At 45.7% G+C, this 25013-nt stretch overlaps 8 protein-coding genes across 8 annotated transcripts; 4 read left to right on the top strand and 4 right to left on the bottom strand.

The window, feature by feature from the left end:
• Positions 1-3849: 3849 nt before the first annotated feature.
• On the bottom strand, positions 3850-5445 carry SAMD00019534_124700 (hypothetical protein; the record flags this gene model as incomplete). Its single annotated transcript, XM_012892338.1, has 1 exon — positions 3850-5445. The coding sequence occupies one exon, from the start codon at positions 5443-5445 to the stop codon at positions 3850-3852; it is 1596 nt and encodes a 531-aa protein (XP_012747792.1).
• A 1403-nt stretch (positions 5446-6848) lies between these two features.
• SAMD00019534_124690 (hypothetical protein) lies at positions 6849-8294 on the top strand (the record flags this gene model as incomplete). Its single annotated transcript, XM_012892337.1, has 2 exons — positions 6849-7134; positions 7237-8294. The coding sequence occupies 2 exons, from the start codon at positions 6849-6851 to the stop codon at positions 8292-8294; spliced, it is 1344 nt and encodes a 447-aa protein (XP_012747791.1).
• Positions 8295-8657: 363 nt separating this feature from the next.
• Positions 8658-11077, top strand: SAMD00019534_124680 (hypothetical protein; the record flags this gene model as incomplete). Its single annotated transcript, XM_012892336.1, has 4 exons — positions 8658-9719; positions 9787-10143; positions 10219-10564; positions 10644-11077. 4 exons carry the CDS (start codon positions 8658-8660, stop codon positions 11075-11077), a joined length of 2199 nt encoding a protein of 732 aa, XP_012747790.1.
• A 103-nt stretch (positions 11078-11180) lies between these two features.
• On the bottom strand, positions 11181-12651 carry SAMD00019534_124670 (hypothetical protein; the record flags this gene model as incomplete). Its single annotated transcript, XM_012892335.1, has 3 exons — positions 11181-12200; positions 12292-12451; positions 12515-12651. Coding segments are annotated over 3 exons (1317 nt in total), but the record flags the coding sequence as incomplete, so codon positions are not given.
• Positions 12652-12971: 320 nt separating this feature from the next.
• On the top strand, positions 12972-14645 carry SAMD00019534_124660 (hypothetical protein; the record flags this gene model as incomplete). The annotated part of the gene is made up of 1 exon (XM_012892334.1): positions 12972-14645. One exon carries the CDS (start codon positions 12972-12974, stop codon positions 14643-14645), a length of 1674 nt encoding a protein of 557 aa, XP_012747788.1.
• Positions 14646-14852: 207 nt separating this feature from the next.
• Positions 14853-16706, bottom strand: SAMD00019534_124650 (hypothetical protein; the record flags this gene model as incomplete). The annotated part of the gene is made up of 4 exons (XM_012892333.1): positions 14853-15329; positions 15424-15488; positions 15567-16328; positions 16571-16706. The coding sequence occupies 4 exons, from the start codon at positions 16704-16706 to the stop codon at positions 14853-14855; spliced, it is 1440 nt and encodes a 479-aa protein (XP_012747787.1).
• A 1346-nt stretch (positions 16707-18052) lies between these two features.
• SAMD00019534_124640 (hypothetical protein) lies at positions 18053-20804 on the top strand (the record flags this gene model as incomplete). The annotated part of the gene is made up of 2 exons (XM_012892332.1): positions 18053-20101; positions 20175-20804. The coding sequence occupies 2 exons, from the start codon at positions 18053-18055 to the stop codon at positions 20802-20804; spliced, it is 2679 nt and encodes an 892-aa protein (XP_012747786.1).
• A 30-nt stretch (positions 20805-20834) lies between these two features.
• SAMD00019534_124630 (hypothetical protein) lies at positions 20835-22256 on the bottom strand (the record flags this gene model as incomplete). Its single annotated transcript, XM_012892331.1, has 3 exons — positions 20835-21228; positions 21299-21620; positions 21722-22256. The coding sequence occupies 3 exons, from the start codon at positions 22254-22256 to the stop codon at positions 20835-20837; spliced, it is 1251 nt and encodes a 416-aa protein (XP_012747785.1).
• Positions 22257-25013: the final 2757 nt, after the last annotated feature.

The raw sequence follows: 25013 nt of genomic DNA, 5'->3' as shown, positions 1-25013 counted from the left end.
AGAGGTTTGTTGAATGGGGCAGTGATAATTGTGGTAAATCTTCTCCGGCTTGAGGAAGCTCGTGCAAACTCCAAGGGTTTGGTTTTGAGAGATCTTTCCAATACGTCGACAGGTATGTGTATAGGCTTTCTTTCTTCGGTGTCGGTTGTTGTGATGGTGATGATGGTATAGCTCCAAAGTGGTGCTTCAGTGACGGTGTGATGAGTTTATGAAGTGAGAAGATGCTTCTGCTTACTAAGAGAAAACATAATACATCAATAATGTCAAGATGTAGCAAAATTATTCTTAGAACGTAAGTTGGTAGTAATATTAACATTGTGTAGTTGGATTAGTTAGGCTCTGACAATACAAAATACAATCAAATTCGTAGTGCGCTCTCTCGAGGGCGTTGCTGCTGTTTTGTTGCCAATTTCTTTTCTTTTTTTCATTGATTAGTTGTATTTTTATTTTTTAAGTTTTAAGCGCGTTTTGTGTTTTTGAGGCATGAAAGCACAAAGGCAAAGCAATCACTTCCATTTGTCATCCAACACAACACACACAGACGCACAACAAAAATGACATCTCTATCTCTGTATACTATAATAATACTTCTCATAATGCTCATTGCCCCTCAAGCTATCAGCAGTAAGAAAATCAGTGCTGCTCTCAATATTATCCTTCCGGGACATGTAGCGGTGGACACACATCAGTGGATTTGTGCACCATTTGCCAAATCACCATCAAAAATGGACACATCAATACCAGGAGTTTATATTTTCTTCCAATCCTTCCAACAAAAGGGAAATACACATCTTGTTCCAGCATATATTGGGAGCTCAACTTATAGCATATACGATAGGATAACGACACATCAGAGAAAAAAGATTTTTATAGATAATACTATAGGATGGTGCCTCTTCCCTCTCAAACCAAAGGTGGGAGATCATAGGTACGACGTAGTGGATATAGAGAGCAAGTTACTCTCAATATGTATGACCATAATCAACAGTCCTCTAGTGTTTGCCTTTGTCAAGAACAATCTACGACATCGGCAAATTGACAACTTCCATTTGGCCATTGAAGCGTTCCAGCAAATAACATTGGAGTACACCAGGAATATTTACCGGCACTGTCTCCACCCTGGCGATAAAAAGAAAAATGATAAATAAATAGTTAATTGTGGATTCATGGCAATATGAATTTATTCAAATATTATTTATTAATTTATTATCAATTCATTCCATTCCACCAAGGCGTTGCGGATTACATCATCTTTATCAGAGACATACCTCTCTGTGTGATAGAGGTCAAGCATCAGCAGTTCGACAAAGGATCTCGACAGGTCATTGGAAGCGCACATCACATCTTTTTGTCTCGTGGTCGAGACATCAAGGCTGTCTATGGTATCTTGACCGATGGCATCACGTGGCAATTCCAACAAGTACTCCCGGACGGTGTTGTCAATGTCACGACGCTTGTGCACCCCGTCAAGGTTCAGTTTAGGTGGACCAGTGACATGATCAAAGATACCATTGCCAGAGTGTGTGCCCTGTTGGACATGATCGAGAAGGACATCATCGTGAAGCCCACGACAACAACCAACCAATCAACACAATAAATAGACTCATTCGTATAACGTATACAACGTAGCCCTCTTAATCAACGATGGAATAGTTGTCCTATATACACAACAAACCTGTCCTTTTTATCTAGGTGGTCCGTCCACATTATTGTCTCAGGCCTGATAGTGGTAACCCACCTGTCTTTATGGTGGTATGACAATGTTTGTGATTGCTGTACAAGCTGGCTCTTTTGTTCCCTTTTAAGTTGCTCTTATATATAAGAGGTTTATTAATCAGCGCCCGTCTGCCTGAACGTAAGGACTAAAGGTTAATTGTTCCGAATCGGTTCAATCAAGAGGATACTGTTTGGCAGATTTGTCAATGATTGATGCACACTGTGCAATTATCCGCGCCTACTTTTAAATTTATTCGGCTTCTTGGGTACAATCCTCGCTCTTGCTGCCTTCAGTCTATTTGTGAAACTGTTTCCAAAAAACCTTTGTGTGGAACGGTCGTACAGTAGTTCGCTCATATTTTCCAGACAACTGCATTTGATCATCTCCTTGCATCTGGCGCATGCAGCGGTTACTTTCGTGCCCGCACATCCTGGTGGGTTCTCCTTGTTGCCATTATTATTATTGTTATTGTTATCATCGTCATCATCGTCATCATCGTCATCATCATTCTCGTCATCGGCATCGTCATATTCATCTAACTCTTTAGTCTCCTTCATCTCTATGTCTTCATGTGACCGGTGTCCCAGAGATTTCTTAAGTTGCGCGATGGAATCAATGCCAACCGGAGTAGTGTGGTCGGCTACAGGCTTAAATCTGGGAGCCGCTGTAAAAGTAATTGGTGTCGCATCCGTAGTTTGAGGAGATTCGTCATACTGTATAAACCATTTTTCAAATGCGTCGAGGAGGCTGACGGGGTTCGTATCGAATTCAAAGACATCGACTCCACCATGTAGAGGACTGTTGATAATGGTCATACATATTGAGAGTAGCTTGCTCTCCATATCCACTACATCGTACCTATGATCTCCCACCTTTGGTTTGAGAGGGAAAAAACAATTGTAAATCTGTTGGGCCATCCTCACTTTTACACCAGGAGACTATTTCTCATCTTTCAAAGATGAATACTCTTTTGCACTTAATCATCAAGATTAAGCCGAGAAAGTGTCTCAAAGGAATAGATGGTGGGATGCCATTCTCTATTTTGTATTCATTGCTCAAGTTTATTCCAACAATCACTCTACAATTCTGCTTTGAGTATAGTGATGGCCTTGACTTTGAAATCATTTGGAGACTGGTCGACGACAAAACAGCACTACTAGTCCCTATATCGGATGCAGATGATAATGGAATTGTACTATTTTGGAAGTTTGCAACAAAACCAATACACAAGTCTCAGGTAGCCACATTTAAGACTTCAACTGCGCCACAAGCCGAGCGCAACCCCTTGCGTATTCTTACTCCTCCGAACGATGATGTGGCTCAACTCAGAGAGTTCCTGAAGGGGAAAACGATAATGCAGATGTCCAGGCTTACAAAGGACAAGCTAAGCCAATATCTATCAATATTTGGTATACCAACAACCTCAGACACACGATTGACTAATCTAAAGTTGGCAAAAGTACTATCCAAGGCATTAAGTGATCATAAAAATCAACAAACAACAAATCCATGACCAATAATAAATACTGGTAGTTGGCGGGATGTGCAAGCTCTTTCGGAGCCGTCAAACTACGTTTCCAACAAACGGGTGGCAAGTTTGACAACGTCATGGATTATAGATTATACGAAAGATAAGCTTCAAATCAAAGCGACAGGTATTGTCCTCCTGATTCAAGTTCGTGACAAAGTTTTGAATTTTGAATTATGAAGTTTGAAAGTTCACTTTTGGAAGGATAGAATGGAAATAATTTTATTTATTTATTTTTATTAGGCACAAAATAAAATATTATTAATTTATTTATTTAAATATGAAATATATTTTGTCTGAATAAATAACAAACTGAGTTTGCAAAAAAGAATCACTTTTTAAAGTTGGGTTGGTATTGAAAAAGTTTGGTGGACATGGCGTTCAGGTGACGACATCTTAATGAGGCAAATCAATCATACATGATTGAGCATTATTGTAAAATGGACATCCATACATTATTGGATGTATGAAATTCAAAATTAATTAAAAGAAAATTAAGAAGTACGTATGATTTAAATGTTATCTCGATCGATCAATCCCTGACAAAGAAGGGTTTATTACACACTTGTTGTTTACAACTAAACTAACTAACTGACTAACCTGTTTAGTGGGCAAGGGTGGCAGAGAATCTCTTGTTGGCCTTCTTGGTGTTCTTGGAGTCGGTGCACAGACCAACATCCTTGCAGACAACGAGTGGGCTCATGCCAGAGTTGAGACGGTCAAAGATGGCTGGTCCGTAGAGGTTGACGATGTGCTCGCACTCGCCCTTGAAGAAGCCCTGGGTGGCACAGTCGGCCAACAAGTCGTCGAGGATCTGGGTCTCGTTGACCTTGTGCTTGATGGAGGCGTCGATCTTGCCGACCATGACCTCACAGAGCATGCAGTCTGGGGTGATCTTGCCGACCTTCTTGGAGGCAGACTTGGCAGACTTGGTGCACTTGGTGGCGGTGGCGGTCATGTTGGCGCTGCACATACCGGCCTCGTGGCAGACAACGAGGGGGTCCTCGTCGCGCTGGAGCTTCTGGATGATCTTCTCGCCGTATGAGGCAACGATGTAGTCGCAGAGCTTGTCGGTTGGGCTGCCAAAGATGGAGGCGCAGTCCTTCTCAAGACGGCTGATGATCTCAGTCTCGTTGAGCTTCAGGTGGAAGTAGCTCTCGGCGCGGTTGACGATGAGGCTGCACACGGTGCACTCGATCTCACCTCCGACCTTCTTGGCAGCAGCGAGCTGCTTCATGATGGAAGCGGTGGAGTTGCGGCACATGTGGATGTCGGTGCAGACGTCGATTGGGTTGCCGTCGGCCTCGATCTTGGCGATGATCTTTGGTCCGTAGAGGGTGACCATGATCTTGCACTCCTCAGACTCCTTTCCGGCGTACTCCTTGCAGTCGGCCTTCAACTTGTCGAGGATCTCGTGGGCGGTCATGTTCTCGGCGATGTGGACCTCGACGCGGCTGACGAGGTATGAGCAGAGGGAGCACTCAGTGTCTCCGCCGACCTTCTTGGCGACGACGACGGCGGCTGGCTTCTTGGACTCCTTCTTGACGACGGTGGCGGCGTCAGTGGCAGTGCACAGACCAATGTCGATGCAGATGGCAAGTGGGTTGGTCTTGTTCTCGACCGAGGCGATGATGCGTGGGGCGTAGATGTTGACCAGATCGTCACAGATGATCTTGATGTCACCGAGGGCAGCGCAGTAGCTGTAGAGGTCGCTCTCGATGGTGGCCTGGGTGAGGTTGCCCTCGACGCCAGCCTCAACAATGCCGACCATGTGGTTGCAGAGGGTGCACTTGATCTCACCCTTGAGCTTGCGAGCCTCCTTGGAGAGCTTGGCAGAGGCGGCGGCAGCGATGTTGGCGGTCATGGTAGCGTTGCACTTTCCGAGGTCGATGCAGATAGCTGTTGGGCTCTCCTTCTGGATGACCTTGTTGATGATGGAGGGTCCCTCAGCCTCGACGGCCAGCTTGCACTCGAGGGCAGCGTGGCCCAACAGAGAGCAGTCGTGGACGAGGTTCTTGATAATCTCCTTCTCAGTCAAATTGCCGGCAACGTAGTGCTCGACCTTTCCAACCAAGTATGAGCAGATGGCACAGTCAGCGCCTTGAATTGGAATGTCCTCAACAACATTCTTTGAGCTGTTGGCAGCGGTGGCCATAAAGGCCAACATGGCAACGATCAACACTATTTGAATGGTTCTCATTGTGTATATATTATATATTATAATTATCTGTTTATGTATGAGTAGATAATTGATTGAATTGGAATTGAGTCACCCAAAATGCTTTGATCTAATGTAGAGTGCATGTGGGTGAGGTCCACCTGCGAGGCGCAAAGCACCTTCGGCATTTGAGTGAATCAGTGTGTCATCGCAAACACCACCCTTCCACACAAAAAAATAAAAAAATAATATAAAATAAATAAATCTAATTAGTGATCCAAACTCTCACACTAATCAATGAGATATTTTTAAAAGTTCAACAATATCCTTGTTATGGGCACAGGATACCTTCCGCCCACCAATTGTGAATGCTCCCCAATCTACTCATTACATCGACTTTTCACTTTCACATTCAATCATTCATTCATCACTCCCTATCTCTTTTTTTCGACCATCAACGCTCACATTGTCGCGCTGGTCGATCTCTTAGTTTTGGTCACATGTGAGTGAGGTGTTGATCAAATCTTATCAAGAAAATTCGTTCAATGTAGCCTGGGGATGGGCAGATTAATACTCGTGGTCGTGTTCGTGTTCGTCGTTGTTGTACAGATAACAAGATAGATAGATTACATATGAATGAATGAATGAATGAATGGGAATGAATGAATGAATGGAAGGTTGGTTGTCAGGAGACATGCAAATTTGATGTTGTTGTCGAGAGGTAATGATTGCTGGTATTTGATTTACTACGGAAAACGAGAAAGTAAAGAGTTACTCGTCGTTTAGTGCATGGCACGATATTATGCGATTCGAACAGCCATCATTGTTTATTCAACACCACATCTTCATTGCTTGGTGTATTTGTTGGTTGTCTTGTTCCCAAATGAATGAAAATGTGTGATGTTTGGTTAGTGTGTGTTGTGATATGGCTGGGTCTCCACTGTGTGCTAGTTTGTTAACCTTGGTAGTTTCAACTAATTAGTTGATTGGACTCTTCAATTAATTGAATAAGGTACACACACACACACACACACACACACACACACACACAACCTTTTCATTGGTAACAAAGGGTCCTTGAAGGAGTTAGGGTTGATAGATGGGGGTGTGTGTTTAGGAGATAACAACAACAAGTGTGATAGTATGATAGAGATAGAACTAAGACCCTACCAAGTGATTAATAGATTGAATTGATAGATAGTATTATTACCCCAATGGTGTTATAATAATATAAGTAATAACAATCAATAATAATAATAACAAACGTCAAACAACAATAACAACTTCATTCAAACAATCTTGAAATCCAATCATTCGATCAAATAAATAAATAAATATTCAATAATTATTATTAAATTATCAATCAGTTGACACAATCAATCATTCAATCAATTAACCAATCAACTAAATTGTATACATATAATAATAATTATTAAGAGAGAGACATGTCTGATAGAGAATGGGAAAGAGTACAGGAGATGGCCTTCACATCATGGGTCAATTCAGTATTGGATAAACGTGGAAATGTTCAAAAGATTAAGGATGTATCAGTTGACCTGAGTAATGGAGTGAGGTTAATCTATTTCCTTGAGAGTGTCTCTGGAAAGAGATTCCCAAAGAAGTTTGACCTCGACCCCAAGACTAGAATCCTCTGTGTCCAAAACCTCCATCTTGCCATGCTCTTTGTCGATCATGACCTTGGTGTCAAGATACATGGTGTCGCTGCCGAGGGTATGTCAATCACTCATCATGATCACTCTTGGAATGATTCCAATCACTGATCAAAAACTAACCCAAACTCAATCACTCAATCAATCAATCAAAAATGATCAGAGTTTGTTGACAATAACAAGAAGATGATTCTTGGATTCCTCTGGACATTGTACAGGAAGTACCGTATCCAGGTGATTAGTGAGGGTGACAAGAGTTCCGAGGAAGGTTTGTTGGCTTGGGTGAAGAAGACAACGGATGGATACGCCGGTGTCAACATCACAAACTTCAAAGCAAGCTTCAAAGATGGTTGCGCATACCTTGCCCTCACGCACAAGTACGATCCATCGCTGTTCCAATACCAGGACTACCAGGGCAAGGACCAGATCGAGCGTTTGAACGCCGCCTTTGACTTTGCCGAGAAACACTTGGGCATCCCCCGTCTTCTCGAAGCCGAAGCCCTGTCCAAGGGCCAGTGTGACGAGCGCTCCATCGTCCTGTACACCTCGCTCTTCTTCCACGCGTTCCGCGCCAAGGAGGAGCGCGACGCCGCCGCCGCCAACCAGAACGCCCTCGCCAACAAGCTCGCCGCACTCGAGAAGTCACTGGCTGGCGAGAAGATGTCCCACGAGGAGCTCATGCGACAGAAGAAGGAGCTTGAGGACGCGCTCAATCAGATCCGCAGGAAGAATGATGAGCGCAACCAACGCATCGCCGACGTGCAGTCCAAGATCGACGACACACTGCGCTGCATCGACGATGAGCGCATGGCCAAGATCGACCTGGAGGCGCGCATCAGTCGCACGGAGAAGGAGAAGGCCATCCTTGAGCTCAAGCTGGCCGAGACGCTGGACGAGAACGAGCATCTGCGCAACAAGTTGGCCGAGGACAAGAAGCGTGCCGAGGCCGAGCAGGCGGGTCTGGCACTGCTGCGCTCACACATTGGATTCGAGATCACAGATATTGCCAAGTGGCAATCGTTCATGGACGAGCCCGATGTCGTGCCCTACACCAAGGCGGCTGTCAACCTCAATCCTGAGCTGCAGTCCCTATCCTACGTGGAGCAGGCCAAGCGACTTGGATCGCGTGTGGACTCTGAGAACAAAGGTCTCGAGCAATATCTCAAGAAGAAGGAGGATGATCTCAAGAATGCCAATGCTCCAAAGAAGCGTGTCAAGTGAGTTGGCACATCCAAAGTGATTGATTGATTGATGGAATAGTTCCAGTGATTGATCGATTGATTGATTGATCGAGTGTGTGTGAGCGAGCGATCGATCGAAAGACTAGTGTCCCATCCCATTATTATTGTTGTAAATAAAGTATCACCCATCATCATGATCAATCAGCGCTTTGTTCCCTCCATTTATTTGAATTCGAATTTGAAATTATCAACTGTTTTGTGACCGTTTGAAAATCAGTGTGAGTTGATTTGATGTGATATGAGTGAGGAGCAAAGGATCAAGAGAATGATTTGATGGTCGATCAAATCAACATCACTTTGTCACTCCACTTCATATACACACAATAACACCAACAACAACACAATGGACTTCCATGGTGCAGCATCAGTTGGATCGTCGCCTCCCTTTTACTCTCATGCACAACTCAACAACAACAACAACTATAATGCCAACATGTTCAGCAATAGCAGTATGGCATCGTCCAACTCCATCTCTCCACCTTTGATAAGGAATCATTCCAATGGTGTTGGATCACCTTGTTCCAGCCAAAACACATCGCCTTCGCCATCACGACCCCTGTCGCCAATGGCCATGTCGCCACCTCGCAACAACAACATTCAAATGTCATCCAGTCTACCAATCAGTATAGCCTTGGGCTCAATGCTAATGAGCACGCCAATGACCACTCCCGTATCCTTTGGCCATCAACACACAGACAACCAACATCATCATCAATCAATCTTTATAATGCCACAGCAGCAGCAACCACAACAACAGACTAGTCTTTTGATGCCTCCACCTATGATGGGAGGCGGTGCATTTATGGGTCCACCAATGTCTGGCTGCAATGCAAAGGGCTCTCGTACATCACAGATGGCCCCACCATCAATAGCATCATCGCTAAGCTCATCACAGCAACAACAACTACAATATCAACAACAACAAAGACATAGTAGACAGGTCGTGCGTCGCTCGGTGCGCCTGGAAGAGTCGGATGGACTGACCGTCAGCCAGAAGTGTCGCGACGAGCGCAAGTCCGCCACGCTGTCCAGACAGGCCAGCAAGCGTGACATGGCCATCTTTGAAGCCAGGCGAAAGTCGGACCGAGTAGAGTACAACACGATCAATGAGGGCGATCTCAAGAAGAGTCTGGACGAGAACAACAAGAAGCGATTGGAGGCCATTAAGGAGGTGATGACATCAGAGACCACTTATAACAATTACTTGAACACGATTGTCGATGTGTACTTGGTGCCGCTGCGCAAGGACTATACATCGCCCGAGGAGGTCAAGTTCATCGTGTCCATCTTCTCCAACATTGAGCAGATCAGAGAGGTGAGCAAGAGTATCCTCTGTCTCTTCCAAAGTCGACTCAACAACAACATAACCAACGACACAATCGTATCCGACCTCTTCCTTCAGATTGTAAGTAGTAGCCAACAACATTGAATCATTCCAATCACTCAATCACTGACCCACTCCAACCAATCAGCTGCCATCACTAAACATATACAAGGAGTACTATGTGAACTGGTACCGCTCGCTTCACAACCTGGATCAGTGGTTGGGCAAGTGCAAGAAGCTCAAGAAGTTCATCGACGACCGATCCATGACCACACTGGACCTCAAATCCCTGATGATCATGCCCTGCCAGCGCATACCACGCTACACACTCCTCATTGATGCCGTGCTACGCTATACCAATCCCCTGCATACCGACTTCCTCAATCTCCAGAATGCCCTTGCACAAATGAAGAAGATGACCGAATCAATCAACGAACGTGTTCGTGACTCTGAAAAGACTCAACTAGTCACCAACATCCGCATGCGATTCGATGAGTCCATTGGCGTAAGTATCCATCATCCATCACTTACCCTTACCCTCGCCCTCGCCCTAACCCTTGCCCTAACCTGATGCCTTTAGTTCTTGGATGAAATGCATAGACGGTTGATCAAAGAGTCGCCAGAGTTCCAACTCTTGCCATGTAAGAATATATCTCAGATCAATGATCATTATGTTGGCGGCAGTGGCAATGGTGATGACGACGACACTGATGAGGAGGACTATTCGACGAGCGCCTCGACCACACCCAAGAAGAAGAGAGTAAAGCTCATACCAACTGCCTGCCACCTCTATCTATTCAATGACCTCTTTGTCATTGGAGTTCGCAACGTCTCCAGCTCCAACAGCCTGGCCTCTGCCTCCAACAAGTACTCTGCCGTGCTCAAGTCTTCGCTGGCCACCACCGTGTTCCGAGATTATCCAACATGTAAGTACACAACACCACTCTGTGCCGCGGGACAGACTATCGGGTCTAACTCAACTCAATCAATCAATCAATCAAACAGTGCCGCTCAAGTTCTCTGTCCATCACTCATCAGGGACATACTTTTTCAACGCGCCTTCCAAGGAGGCAAAGGAGCAGTTTGTACGCGAGTGCCACACGGCGACTGACACACTGATCAAGGAGGATGCCGAGCAGCTGGAGAGAAGGAAGAGGATTCGCTTCGAGGGCAACGACGAGGCGGGTTGGACCGTCTTCGATCCGGACGAGTTACCAAACAAGTTCAACCTAGCCCAAAGAGCCACGGAGGAGCTCAATCAGATACAGACGCAGATCTTCACGCCCAAGAAGAGAAAGAGTGTCTTGGGCAAGATGAGGGAGAGGACAAGATCACTGCTCACACCTAGCAAGTCCAGCAACATCAAGAGGAGTTCATCGTTTGTGCTCAACTCGCTCATGGACGATGCCGACACTGTTGGTACCATCACATCACAATGATTGATTGAATGATTGACGATGGGACTATTCCATCCCAGATTAGTTTCTTTGGAATGGATCAATACACATTAGACACGAAGTATAATGCAATACATTGTTATTTGTTGGCGTTTAGGTTCTGCATGAGGTTGATGTTGGTGAATGCATACTCGGACGAGGTCTGCAGGAGTGTTCGGTTGATGGTCGGTGTGGCGCTGCCAGCCGCACTGCTCCAGTTGGTGCTGGTCGTGCTGGTGTTTGATCCCGACGGTATGTTTGCATTGGATGGATTGATGCTGATGATGATTGGCGAGCGCTCCAATGACAGCGCCTCCAAGGCTCGCGATTGCACTGGCTGATTGAACTTGCCCGCGTCAAACTGCAGCTTGATCTCCTCGATCTTCTTCTTCTTGTCCTTCTCCTTCTCCTTGCCAGTGCCACTCGATTGCGAGCCGCTGGTGAGGATGCTGGACAGTGCGATTGGGAACTGGCCCGCCGCCGGTGTGATCGAACCCGGTGTCGCGGGCATCGCCGAGGGCGCCAGTGAGGGAGTCTTGGGTGCGTGAAGTTGTGACAGCGATGCGCCTGTGGCCACCAGGCCGGGTGCTCCGGCGTGGGGCTGTATCGGCGCCACAGCATTGATTAGCTGTGAATTCAATGTTGTTGTTGGGATGCTTGATGAGGCTATTGGTACAGTGTTGTTGCCTGCGGCGCCAATGTGGCCGGCGGCCTGGCCAAGCTGTGTGTGATGTTGGTGGTGCAGTGGCGCAGCCTGCCCACTCAACGAGGCGGGCGTCTGCTGCTGATGATGATGCTGCTGCTGCTGCTGTAGTTGTTGCTGATGCGACTGTGTGTTTGGCGAGACCAGACGCAGCTTGAGCGTTGGATGCTTGACCATGCGCACGCCTTGCCACAGCCAGGTGGGGATGATCAATGGCACGTCGATCTCGGCCTTGAAGGTCTCGACAAACTCCGACTCGGACGAAGCTATACAGCTTCCTCTAGTGAATCTCGTAAACTCTGATATAATACCCGATAAGTTCCAATTCTGCAACTTCCTCAGACACATAAATATAACGCCAGTAACATTGGCACCATCCAAACAATGACAGTATAATGGCAAGTTTGCAGGATCTATCATCATCTGTTTTGTTTGTTTGTTTGTTGTTGCTAGGAGTCAGAATACATGTGTGCTTGTGTATCTGTGTCTTTGTAGTGTACACTAACTAACATACCTCTAACAACTGTACTACTTGTGCTGCTGATATTGTAACATCATCCTTGAACTTTGACACGGCAAAGTGACGACTGTTGATGTTATATCTCTCACAGAAGTTAACAAATGGTTTCAAGGGAGGCTTTGGTGTTAATGATACTATAGTCTTGAGTTTCAGTCTGATTGAGCGATACATTAGTGATCAAAGTTGATTGATTGATTGGATGAATGATGGCTCGTACCTCTTCAAGAACCTTAAGTTCTTCTCTGTTGGATATGAACCTCTATAAAGGCTCTCCTCTGCTATTGAGAACCTGAATGGTGGTATCAACTGATTGTTACTGTTGTTCATGTATATGTATATATGTAGAGATAGAGATAGAGATAGTGATTGATTGAATGATTGGATGAATGAGGCTTGTGAACAAGGTTGAGTGGGTGACAATGAAATTTCATCCGATTTTCAGTTGAGTGGGTTACCAAACCTTTGAGCGTGCGACTTCTGGGTCTCGTTTTCACGACTCGCCCGAGCTCAGATCATTCTCTCTGACTTTGCATCAACAACACACAATAATATTTTTATTTGTTATTAACAACTCATCACTCACCTCTTACACATATATACATATACATACATATACAACCTTACACATATATATATTATAATTATATATACACATAAATAAATACATTTTCAAGATGCCACCAAAGAAGGATCAACAAAAGGAACAACAACAAAAGGAACAACAACAGAAAGAGCATCAACATCATCATTCACCTATTATTGCTATAGACTTTGGTACACATTATGCTTGTGTTGGTGTGATGAAGAATGATCGTGTGGAGATATGTCCCAATCAACAGGGTAATAGGACGACTCCGGCCGTGGTGGCCTTTGTCAACGATGACAAACTGGTCGGCGACGAAGCCAAGGGACAGATTGACAGGAACCCCCAGAACACCGTCTACGACATCAAGAAGCTGCTGGGCCGTCGCGCCGACGACGCCGCTCTGCAGGCCGACGCCAAGAAGTTGCCATTCAAGGTGGTGGGCGAGACGGACAAGGTGGCCATCGAGGTCGCCTTCAAGGGCAAGCAGGTGCAGGTCTCGCCCGTCGAGATCGCCACGCTCATCCTCCAACAGATCAAGACGACCGCAGAGAACTTTGTAGGCGTGCCCGTCAAGCGCGCCGTCATGACCGTGCCCTCAGAGTTCAATGAGGACCAGCGCAAGAGTCTCAGAGACGCCGCCACCGCTGCCGGTCTCACCGTCATCAGATTCATCAACGAGCACTCGGCAGTCGCACTCGCCTACGGTCTCGATCAAACAGTCTCTAGCGACAACAACAACACAAATGGCAGCAGCACCCCCCCAAACAACAACGTGTCATCTGGTAACCAGCGCGTGCTGGTCTTTGACTTGGGAGGCAGTGGCTTGCAGGTGTCTGTGCTGGGCGTGGTCGACGCCACCATTGAGACGCTGTCCAACGTGGACGATCATACACTGAGCGGTGAGGCGTTCGACGCCGCGCTAACCAAGCACTTTGTGGCCGAGTTCTCCAAGAAGTACCGCGGCTGCGACATCACAGAGAGCGCGCGCTCAATGTCCAAGCTAAAGAGCGCCAGTGAGAAAGCCAAGCGCAACCTGTCCAACATGCCACAGGCATCGCTCGAGCTGGACAGTCTGTACGACGGCCGCGACTTCTTCACATCCATCTCTCGTGCCAGGTTCGAGGACCTGGTCGGCGACCTGGTGCGCGGCTGCCGTCGCACAATCGAGTCGGCCCTCTCCGCCGCCAAGACATCACGCGATCAGATCGAACGCATCATCATGGTGGGCGGCGGCTCGCGTATGCCCATCGTTCAGTCGGTTATCACCGACTTCTTTGGCGCCAAGGTTGAGGTGCTCAAGAACATCTCACCAGAGGAGGTCGTCTGCTACGGCGCCACGTTGCAGGCCCACCTGATGAGTCTGCACGGCTCCTCCGTCAACGAGAAGAAGGTAGCCAACGGCGCTCCATTCTCCATGGAGGCGCTGCCCTCGAGCATCGGCGTGGAGGACGCGCTCGGTCGCTTCGTGCCCGTGCTGCCCGCCCGCACACGTCTGCCCGCCGTGCGCACACTCTCCCTGACCAATGAGCAGGACAACCAGAAACACATCCACTTGAGTCTCCATCTGCAGACCCAAGACGCCACCACTGGTGCATCCATCCCAGTTACCGATTGCACGCCACTCGCCAGATTCATCTTTGACATCGTACCAGCACCACGTGGAACCAGCAAGCTACAGATCAAGATCGAGGTGGACAACGCAGGAGTTATGGTATGTTCATTATCGTCGCGAGTGGAAATAGTATGTCTCCCGCCACACTGATCCCACTAACATCAAGTCCTCCCTTTACCTTCCACTATCGCGCACACTCACCCACACTCATCGATCAATCAATCAATCACTCAACTCTACCCAGAACATTTCGACGGCAGATCAATCCTACAAGGTTCAACTTAATAAACAGCATTAAGTATTTATTCTCGCTTAAGATAATGGTGGACCTAAGAAGGTCCCAAGGCCCATGGGTCCTTAATAGATGTAGGGACACAACTTCCATGGTACCTCCTTCTCGTACATCTCCCAGTACTTGCCGTACTTGCCACGGCATCTGGAATGGTCACGCTCGATACGATGCAGCAATAGGATGGTCATGAAGATGATGTAGAAGTATGGCAGGAGATGGCCAAAGCCACAGGTCAGACACATGGCCGAGCTGATCAACAAGTCACCAACGTAGTTAAAGTGGCGAGAGAGGCCCCAGAAGCCGGAGCAGAGCAGCAGTGAATGGTGGGTCTTGCCATCGGAGCACAGGAACTCTGTTCTGATGACTTTGGCTGGCTTGCCCCAGATCTGGCACTTTCCATTCGTCCTTCTGACAATGTCCTTCTGATGGTTTACCGAGCGGAAGATGACGTAGCCTGACAGGCCAATCACCAACACTGCCAAGAAGTATGGCATGGACAGGTCGATAGGGTTACGCACCAAGTAATGTGATTGGAGAGTGTACTAATATAGGGGTGTTGGGGGAGGAGAGGGTTAGGTGGGGCTGAGGCCGAAGGGGCTAGAATCATTCCAGAGTGTAGGGTGATGAGGTACTTACCATGAAGGGCAACCAAACAGAGTCTCCCCATGCTAGCATGAATCCAAAGTGATCGTGGGCAATGTCTGGATTGATTGATTGATTTAGTTAGTGAGTGAGTGATTGAATGATTCCAGTGGTCCTTAATCATTGATCAAACATACCAATGGTGCGCAAGTACCAATCCTCATTGTAGAAGAAGTCTAGAACGTAGGTGGCATGGAGGATGTTCAACAGGATCATGGAGTTGGTGATGTAGCCAACTTGTTGGTATTGTGCTGCGGCAAAGGACATGTCGATGAGGGTCCAAGCAACGATTCCTGGACGACCATTGTGGAACAACTTGAAGTCAAAGTACTTGCCAAAGCGTGGGTTGAACTCAACACCCAACACAATGTCGTAGATGATCGAGCCGGAGAACTTGCGGTCCTCAGGATGCGATGGGAACACCAGCGCCTTGAAGTAGCTGAAGAAAGTCAGGAAGTAGCCATAGAGGTTGGCAATCACCAGCAGACCACCCCAGTTGTCGTGGGCGATCGCCAGACTCCACAGGCCAAGGTATCCACCGACAAAGTACAGTACATGGCTGACAACCCATGCCAACAATCCGTTGACTTTGTAGGGTAGAGTGTAGCCGGCTGGTGTCTGCTGGCCATAACCAATGGTGGCTGGCAAGAATGTGTAGAGCACGGCTTGGAACAGCAGCCAGATGATATAGATCTTGGCGGCGTGCATAGAGAACACTGGCAACTCGCGAATTGTCCAATCAATCAGATGTGTCAAGGACAGATCGTTGTTGAACCATTCAAACAATGGTGCAGACAATGAACATTGGTAAGAGTTACATGCAATATAAAAGTATATCACAAGCAAAGGAGTGCACAGCATCATCAGAAATGATCCAATCACTGTTCCAGTTCCAACATCTAATGGGTGGAAGTATGTGTGTCAGTATGATTGATTGATTGATTGATAGGTTTGGAATGATTCCAAGTATGACCGTATGATTGATTGAGTGAGTGAAGCGAGTGAAGTGATTGGATCAGTGGAATAGTTCCAAGTTTGAGTGAGTGTGATTGATTGATGGTATCTTTCTAAGATGATATCAGTGATTGATTGAATGAATGAATGGAAGTGATGAGTGAGTGATTGATCGAGAGTGACATACCTTTGTTCCTTCCCCAGACCTTTGGTCCACTTTGGAACTGTTGCTTTGGTGTGGTCTGATTACTACTGCTGCTAGTCATACTTGAGGCTGCCTGATCAGGTGCCATTGACTTGGTGGGTCTTCTATCCACTGCCATTTTATATCTTTATTTATCTCTCTCTCACTCACAAAACAAACTAATAATAAAGAATATGAATGAATGACTGATTGATGGATAATATAATGTTAAGTTGAAGATGAAGAAGTACCAGGCAGGATGTAAGTCAGTCAATCAGAGTTGGCATCATGTCTACAACGTATGATGAATGCAAGGAGGCAGATGGGATGATGGGGTAACTCAGTCTAACTTACCTCTCTCTCTCTCTCCGTCCATCTCTTCCAAGGTTGTACAGTACCTGTTAAATTTCACCAATCCCAATCCAATAAATATCCACACACTGATGCTGGTCTCTGATTACTTTTTGCCCCTTAACTTCATGATCAAAAGACCCGAAAGTACACCCTTGCTTCAATGTTTCATAATAATGGAGTGCACCCTAAATGCTCACATTGGTTTCATAAAGATCGGGCGGTCGTCGATCGACGAGGAGTGGATGGACTTTCTCGGCATTACACTTTCGATTAGTACTTGGTTTCTCCAGTCAGTCGTCTAGATTAGATAGCATTAAATATCGATCTCCGAGAGACTTGACTACGTAGTCAATCTTCATTCACTGATTCATTCACACCATTGTTGGATGGGATGTCATGGGACTCGGTAAACAATAAACTATCTCTCCACATTGCCGGCAACATGAACTTCAATGATTGGAATTCATTCTTACATGTTGGTGAATAATGGCCTGCACCATATTCAGGTCGACGATGAGAAGTGCATCATCGTGTCATTGACATGGTCATAGTTTTAGTTGTTGTGGTAGTTGTTGTCACCTTCTAGACCTGGTGTTGTCAAGATACTGATTGTGGAGTGTAACCAACATGTAGGATTGAATGATTGGTCGAGCTTCCAAACTTGGATATTAATGTTGTTTTTGCACGACAAGTCTGATCACTGATTGAATGTGTGTTCAACATCATTCATTCTTTCATTCTTAAATTGAAGAAAAATGACTATGTATAGTAGTAATAAACATCAACTATTGTTGTTATTATTAATAGTTATACTAGTGACAGATATATGTTGTAATGAACAACAACAACAACAACAACAACACAATACAAATGATAGATCATTACTTGATCGATTACTTCTACGTGAACAATACACTGATTATAGTACCTCTAGTAGTTGGCGTTTGAGAACCAACAGACCAATCAATCTATCATGGCAATCACAAGATCATTCATAGTATGTATATATTATTTATACTTACTCAATCAAATCATAATGTTACATTACTAACATAATATCATTATGAATGGTGTAGTGATATCAACTCAATCTCAACATCAAATACAACAGAGTATATTGTGTCTTGCTCTATGGATAATACTGCAAAGTTCTATCGTGTGTTGATGTACCCTAATCTGTATCCTGATTGGACTCATCTATATTATGGAGAACTATACTTGCGTGGTCATCCATTGTCTTCACTCAATAATGGTGATGATGCCAGCGGTGATGTATACACCACTCAATGTATATTGGCACCAGGTAGTAATGGTCATGGTCAACTGGTAGTCTTGTCAGTTGCATTGGATGGCGAACAAGTTAGAAGAACATATATCGATACGTATCAGTTTGAGGAGATGTCCAAGTCTGTCTATGGCATTGATAATCGACGTCCCCTGCTGTCTACCATCCGAGGTAGTTCAATCAATAACCTCATGGACAGGACTGCATTCAAGATGGTCTACCCCCAGGACGACTACAATGAGATATGGTGGCATGCCGGAACACTAAACCAGAGCGTGCACTTCACCTCAAAGGTGATCGATCACACAAACACTCAAATGACGGATGGAGGTCTGCTGAGCAAGATGGTCGTCTCACCAGATGGAAAGACTCTTGTGTACGCCACAACTCACTCAATGTATATACAACGCATTGGCCATGAGTGGGCACACATTGTCCATGAACCAACATCAAGTTTGATCAAGGATATCACATTTACATCGTCAAGTGATCGATTCATTATCGTCTCTGCCAACGATACATCGTCCAAGCTCATGCTTTACTCGCACGTTGGCGAGGGTCAGTGGCAGTCACAGGTCATACACATGCTACAACAACCAATGTTGGTGTCTGCATATGTTGGAAGAGGAGGCTCTGGCAACGTGCCAATAATCATCTCTGTTATGGATGATAAGAATACGGCGCACATCTGCAAGATAGTTGTGACAAGTCCAACCATGGGTGCACGACTGCAAGTCCGTCAGTCATTCCCCAAGATCGATGCGGGCGATGCCGATAACACACCACTCATGCATTTCTCCTCCAGCGGACTTCTCTTTGTCGTCCAATACCCAAGTAGAAATGAGTTGATCGTGTACCGCAGGAAGGGCTACGAATTTTCATTCCACAGCGCAATTGACCTGGCGCCAGGTGAGCGCGCTCACGCCGTCGACATATTCAATTTCAGGCACTTCTACATCCTGTTGAGCACAGGTGGTCACTTGAACTTCTATCAAGAGATCGCGCCCACTGTGCCCAAGATGGAGGACGCCGCGCGCCAGAACAGCTTCTACCTCCCACCACCCCTGACACCCCTACACGCCGACCCTGCCGACCCTACCGACCCGGCCATTCTGCTCGAATTTAAAGGACTACCCTTCACTCTCAATCCGAGTGGACTGTCCCTCACCATTATGTTGCTCATTGGGGCGATACTTGTCAACATTGGCGTGGTCATCCGCCTGACACACAGTGCAGAGTCATGGCTCATCAGCAAGGCCTTGTCGCGTCTCCAGTGGCTGATGACGCCCGCCTTTTACATTGGCGTCGTGGCCATCTTTGGCCTATCACTGTTTGAAATAGTCTATCAATCGGCATTCACCAATGACTGGCCTGCGCACATCCATCACGTGGAGCAATGGCTCAATGCCCCCTCTGCCCAGAAATCCTTGGACTTTGACTACTCCCACTTCATGCACTACCACGGCCCATGTACCTACCCCGCCGGATTCATGTACCTATACACGCTGCTCTACTACATCACTGGACATGGCTCGCTCCAAGTGTTCCAGCTCGTCTGGGCAGTGATGGAGTCTGTCAACTTTGTTGTGATCAAGAAGCTGTGCGATCGACTCAACCTCCCAACCATCTTGGCCATATTACCAATAGCATCAAACAGACTACATCTATATAATGTTCGCGTTGTCATCAATGACTTCCCATCCACACTGCTACTACATGTTGCACTACTTCTCATCATTGATCGACGCTACATATCATTCTCCATCCTCTACTCATTCGTTGTATCACTCAAACTCAACTATATCTTCTATGCACCTGCCATCCTCCTCATATTCTTACGCACCATGCCACTGAACAGTGTTATAATCAACCTCTCTCTTATGGCCTTGGTCCAGGTATGTATTCCCCACTCACTCAATCACTCGATCACTGACTCACTTACCCAATCACACAATCAATCAAACATAGATAATACTCGGACTGCCATTCCTCATGGCCAACCCTGTGGCATATATATCGATCGCCTATGACTTTAGCCGAACACTGTTGTGGGAGAAGACCAGGAACTACAAGTTTGTTGGCAGGATAATGTATGACTCTGCGCCATTCAATATGATCCTAATCAGTCTCCTCGTCGGAACGATCATCATATTCTTGTTTAGGATGTGGCGAAGGATATCAACAACACATCAACAACAATCACGTGATCGAGCCATAGTGTTTGTGTTCCTGTTTGTTAACTTCCTGGCCATAACATTTGCACGTGGATTGTATACTCCATTCCTATGCTGGTACTTCTACACATTCCCGATCGTCCTATACCTGGCCAACTATCCCTATGTCCATATCATCCTGTTCTGGATCGCCCATGAGGTACTGTTCCGCTTCTTCAAGGACCTTGCCACAGAGATGTACGGCACCTACATCTACTTCCTCATCAATCTATTCGTTGTCTTCAGTGTTGTCGTCCTTGGTCGAACCAACATCATCACAACAGCACAGGAGCCGACTCCTCAGCCACAGTCGCAACAGACACAGCCACAGCGACAGCGACCGACACAAACACAGACACAAAAGAATAAGAAGAAGAATGAATAAATGATTGAATGAAAGGTAATACACATACTTTTAGTCTGTCTCGCTGAAGAGCTCACGTCCGATGAGCATTCTTCTGATCTCGCTGGTGCCGGCGCCAATCTCGTACAACTTGGCGTCACGCAACAGACGACCGGTTGGGAACTCGTTGATGTAGCCATTGCCTCCCAGAGTCTGGATGGCCTGCAGAGCGCATTGAGTTGCATTCTCGGCGGTGTACAAGATGACGGCGGCGCAGTCCTTACGCGAGGTGAGGCCCTTGTCTGCTGACTTGGCCACACTGTACACGTAAGAACGACTGGCATTCATCAATGTGTACATATCTGCGACCTTTCCTTGCATCAGCTGGAACTCTCCAATCTTCTTTCCAAACTGCTCACGCTGGTGAATGTATGGAATGACCTGATCCATGCATGATTGCATGATACTTGATAGATTGATTGGGGTTAGGTACTTGTCCTGGATCGCCATGATCACGCCACTAACTAACAACTTACCCCAATGGACCAGCAGAGAGGACCAGACGCTCGTAGTCGAGGCCACTCATGAGGACCTTGACACCCTTGCCGACTTGGTTGAGAACATTGGCATCTGGGACGAAGCAATCCTCAAAGATGAGCTCACATGTGTTGGAGCCTCTCATTCCAAGCTTGTCAAGCTTCTGTCCAGTGGTGAATCCCTTCATGCCCTTCTCGATCAAGAAGGCGGTGATACCCTTGGATCCTGCGTTGACGTCTGTCTTGGCGTAGACAACCAAAACATCAGCGTCTGGGCCATTGGTGATCCACATCTTGGTGCCATTCAAAACCCATCCGCCGTCTAGATTGTTTGATTGATAGTGAGTGATGATGAGGCTAGCAGTTAGTCGCACGAGCCATGATGTTTGATAATTGATGATGCATGCCAGTTCACTCACTCACCTGTTCTCTTGGCGTTGGTCTTCATGGAGACAACATCGGAACCTGCATTTGGCTCAGACATTGCAAGGGCACCGACAAAGTCACCAGAGATGAGCTTGGGCAGATACTTCTGCTTCTGTTGCTCGTTTCCGTTTCTGGTGATCTGGTTGACGCACAGGTTGCTGTGGGCTCCGTAGCTCAAGGCAACAGAGGCAGACGCTCTGCTCAGCTCCTCCATGGCAATGCAGTGTGCTGTGTAGCCCATGTCCAGACCACCGTACTCGGCGGGCGCAGTGATGCCAAGCAGACCGAGGTCGCCCATCTTCTTCCACATGTGCATTGGGAAGGCGTTGTTCCTGTCGACATCGGCGGCGATTGGGGCCAGCTCGTTTTGGGCGAATTGGCGCACGGTCTCCTGGAGCTGCATCTGGGATTCATCAAAGCCCATGATCTCTGGGTTGTTGAAGATGGTTCTGATGGCGGTAACGCGTCCGCCAGTGGATCCGCTGATGGCGGTCAATGGGTTGATTGACTTGATAATGATTGATCTGAACATTGTTGTTGTTGTTGTAGTACAGTTGTTTATAAATGTGTAATCAAGTGACAAGTTGAAGAATGACAATGTTAGTTGAGTGATCAGTTCGCTAGACATTGCAAAACACGAACCTTTTTGATTTTTTTTTATTGGGAGATGCAAAAGACCCTTTTTTGGGCGAAAGATTCCAATTCCCAAAGGAAATTACGGACTTTGGAGAATGCTCGAGATAGTGAGTGATTAGATTAGAATGATTTCAATCTATCGACTATTTGATTGATTGATTGATTGATGTGTGAACGACAACAAATGAATTCAAACCATGGAATCATCTAGTTTTCTAAATTCAACAATAATGGATTCCAGTCCAAACAAACCTAATTCTTATTATTAATATTTATAGTCAACAGATCCAGTTAATAAACCTTTATTACCTTGGGAAAAGACATATATGAGATGTCTCGATAAGTTTTCAGTGATCCTGGTATGTTCTCCTTCACCAGGAGCACTGTTTCATTGTCGACCTGCCTCATAAAAACACTGTAGTCCTTATTTGATTTAAGGTAGAAAAATTTAAGAGTTAGGGTTGGTGTCGATTTGAGCAAATGATGTAAAAGTCAAGTGAAATGCCCTCACTAATATCTTTGATCTTATCCTTTGTTGTGATTAGGATCACCAAATGAGTAATTGTCTTGATTGGTGAAAGGAGTGCTGCATTTTGGTCCAGGAGTTCAGATCCAGATCCTAATCCATTGAAGACGTAATGGCTAAAGGTAAGATTTGTGAGCGACCTGTGTCGTTGCAAACTGAAATTATTGCCAGAGAATCCATGGTGTGGAATAAAGAGTGAAGTAACTGAGGGAATGTATTCGGGCGTGAGCAAATTATTGAATGTAGCGCCAATTGAGTAACAGAGTTTGGAATGTGACCAACTTTGAGTGATTGATTAAAACGCTCCATTGACAAGAATACCACACCTTGAGGAAGAAGTCCAGAATCTAGTGGTTGGTTAAATGAATCCATGGCCAGATATGTCACTGATTGTGGAATGATTCCAATTTGGATGGGATGATTGAAAATATACATATCCATGTATGTCACCGAGGGTGGAATGTTTCCTATTTCAAGAGGTTGGCAAAATAACATCAAAGATAGATGTGTTATAGATTGTGGGATATCTCCCCTATGGAGAGGATGATCGAGACTATCCATGGTCAGGTGTTTCACAGATTGTGGAATTTGAAGCTGCTGTTCGTAAGAATGTAATGATAATTGTGTCACCGATCGTGGAATGTCCCCAAAATGAAGAGGTAAATTATAAGCAGACAATTCGAGATCTGTAACCGAATTGGTGATATGTCCAACTTGAAGTGGTTGCGTCCTGAATTGGGAATGTGTCCAACTTGAAGTGGTTGATTAAAAGTGCCCAAACGAAGCTGTGTTACTAATGGCGGAAGGTGACCAACTTGAAGTGGATGATTAAAGAAACCCATTGACAACTGAGTTACTGATGATGGGATATCACCGATTTGAAGTGGTTTGTCAAAAACTTGCATTTCCAGATCAGTTACTGATTGTGGAATGTGTCCAGATTGAAGAGGGTGGTTATAACTAACGAGGAATAGTTTTACAACTGATTGTGGAATATGTCCAGTTTGAAGTTGTTTGTTGTATGATTGCATTGATAAATATGTCAGTGATTGAGGTAAATCCCCAACTTGGAGTGGTTGGTTGAAATCAACCAATGAAAGATCTGTCACTGACTGCGGTATTTCCTTAACTCGAAGGTTTGGACCATCAGACCTTGAATATTTAGCACTTTAACACTTGAAGGAATGGATCCTAAATGATAAATGTCTTTGCTGCGTCCACCTTGGAGATCCAAACTCATGGTTGAATCTGGAATTGGACCATGATTTTGAAGTTGATGATCATCACTTCTATATCTGATTGTGAGGTGTATGCCTGAACAAAGACCCAGTTGATTTGACAAGGTGACAAGGACCTTGCTAAATTGATAGAGCAGTGATGGTGCGATGCTCTTTCGCAACACAAAAATGCTGCCAATATGTGACTAAGAAAGCTAGTGATAAAGCATATTGTGTCAAAGTCTGATAAGTGTTTTATCACTTTCTTTAAGAGATATATTGATATTGGCAGCATACTATATATATATATGTTTCTTACTTATTAATAAGTTAGTTGATCATGATCATCTGCCTCTTGTCAAAGAAAACAAGATTGTTTTTTTTTGTTTCAATCCGTAGTTCATGCTTATGACCTTTTATATCTCTGAATGGGATTATTCCGTCCATGAAGTTGGATTAGAGAAATTCCAATTAAAGTGACATTTCATGTTTAGACTGATTATAATATTGACTGGACCGCAGTTTATTAATTAATTAATTAATTAATTATTGAGAATAGACTTATTCTTCTTTCCAATCCTGTGACGTGCTACATTTGGATTCCTGTTGCCATAGCCAATTACGACATCGGCTGGCTTGTTGGCATAGCTGAACGATGCCTCGTACGAATCCAGATCGTTGCCAGTGCTCTCGCCAGCAGCTGCTGGTCCTCTCTTCTTGAAGTAGCGTCCGGTGACCTTTAGACGATGGATGTACTGCTCCTCGGTGAGAATCAGGTCATTGTGATGCTTGCCACCCCTGGTCTTGGGGATAGAGTATATCTTGCCACGGTTCTTGAACTGCTTGCCCGAGCCCTTGCCCACGCGCACATTACCATAGCGATCGACCCAGGTAACGGCCTTGACCATTG

Source organism: Acytostelium subglobosum (assembly GCF_000787575.1).
Source record: "Acytostelium subglobosum LB1 DNA, scaffold: scaffold43, whole genome shotgun sequence".
In the NCBI taxonomy this organism is placed as follows: Eukaryota; Evosea; class Eumycetozoa; order Acytosteliales; family Acytosteliaceae; genus Acytostelium; species Acytostelium subglobosum.
This window is presented reverse-complemented; position numbering and strand designations above follow the sequence as displayed.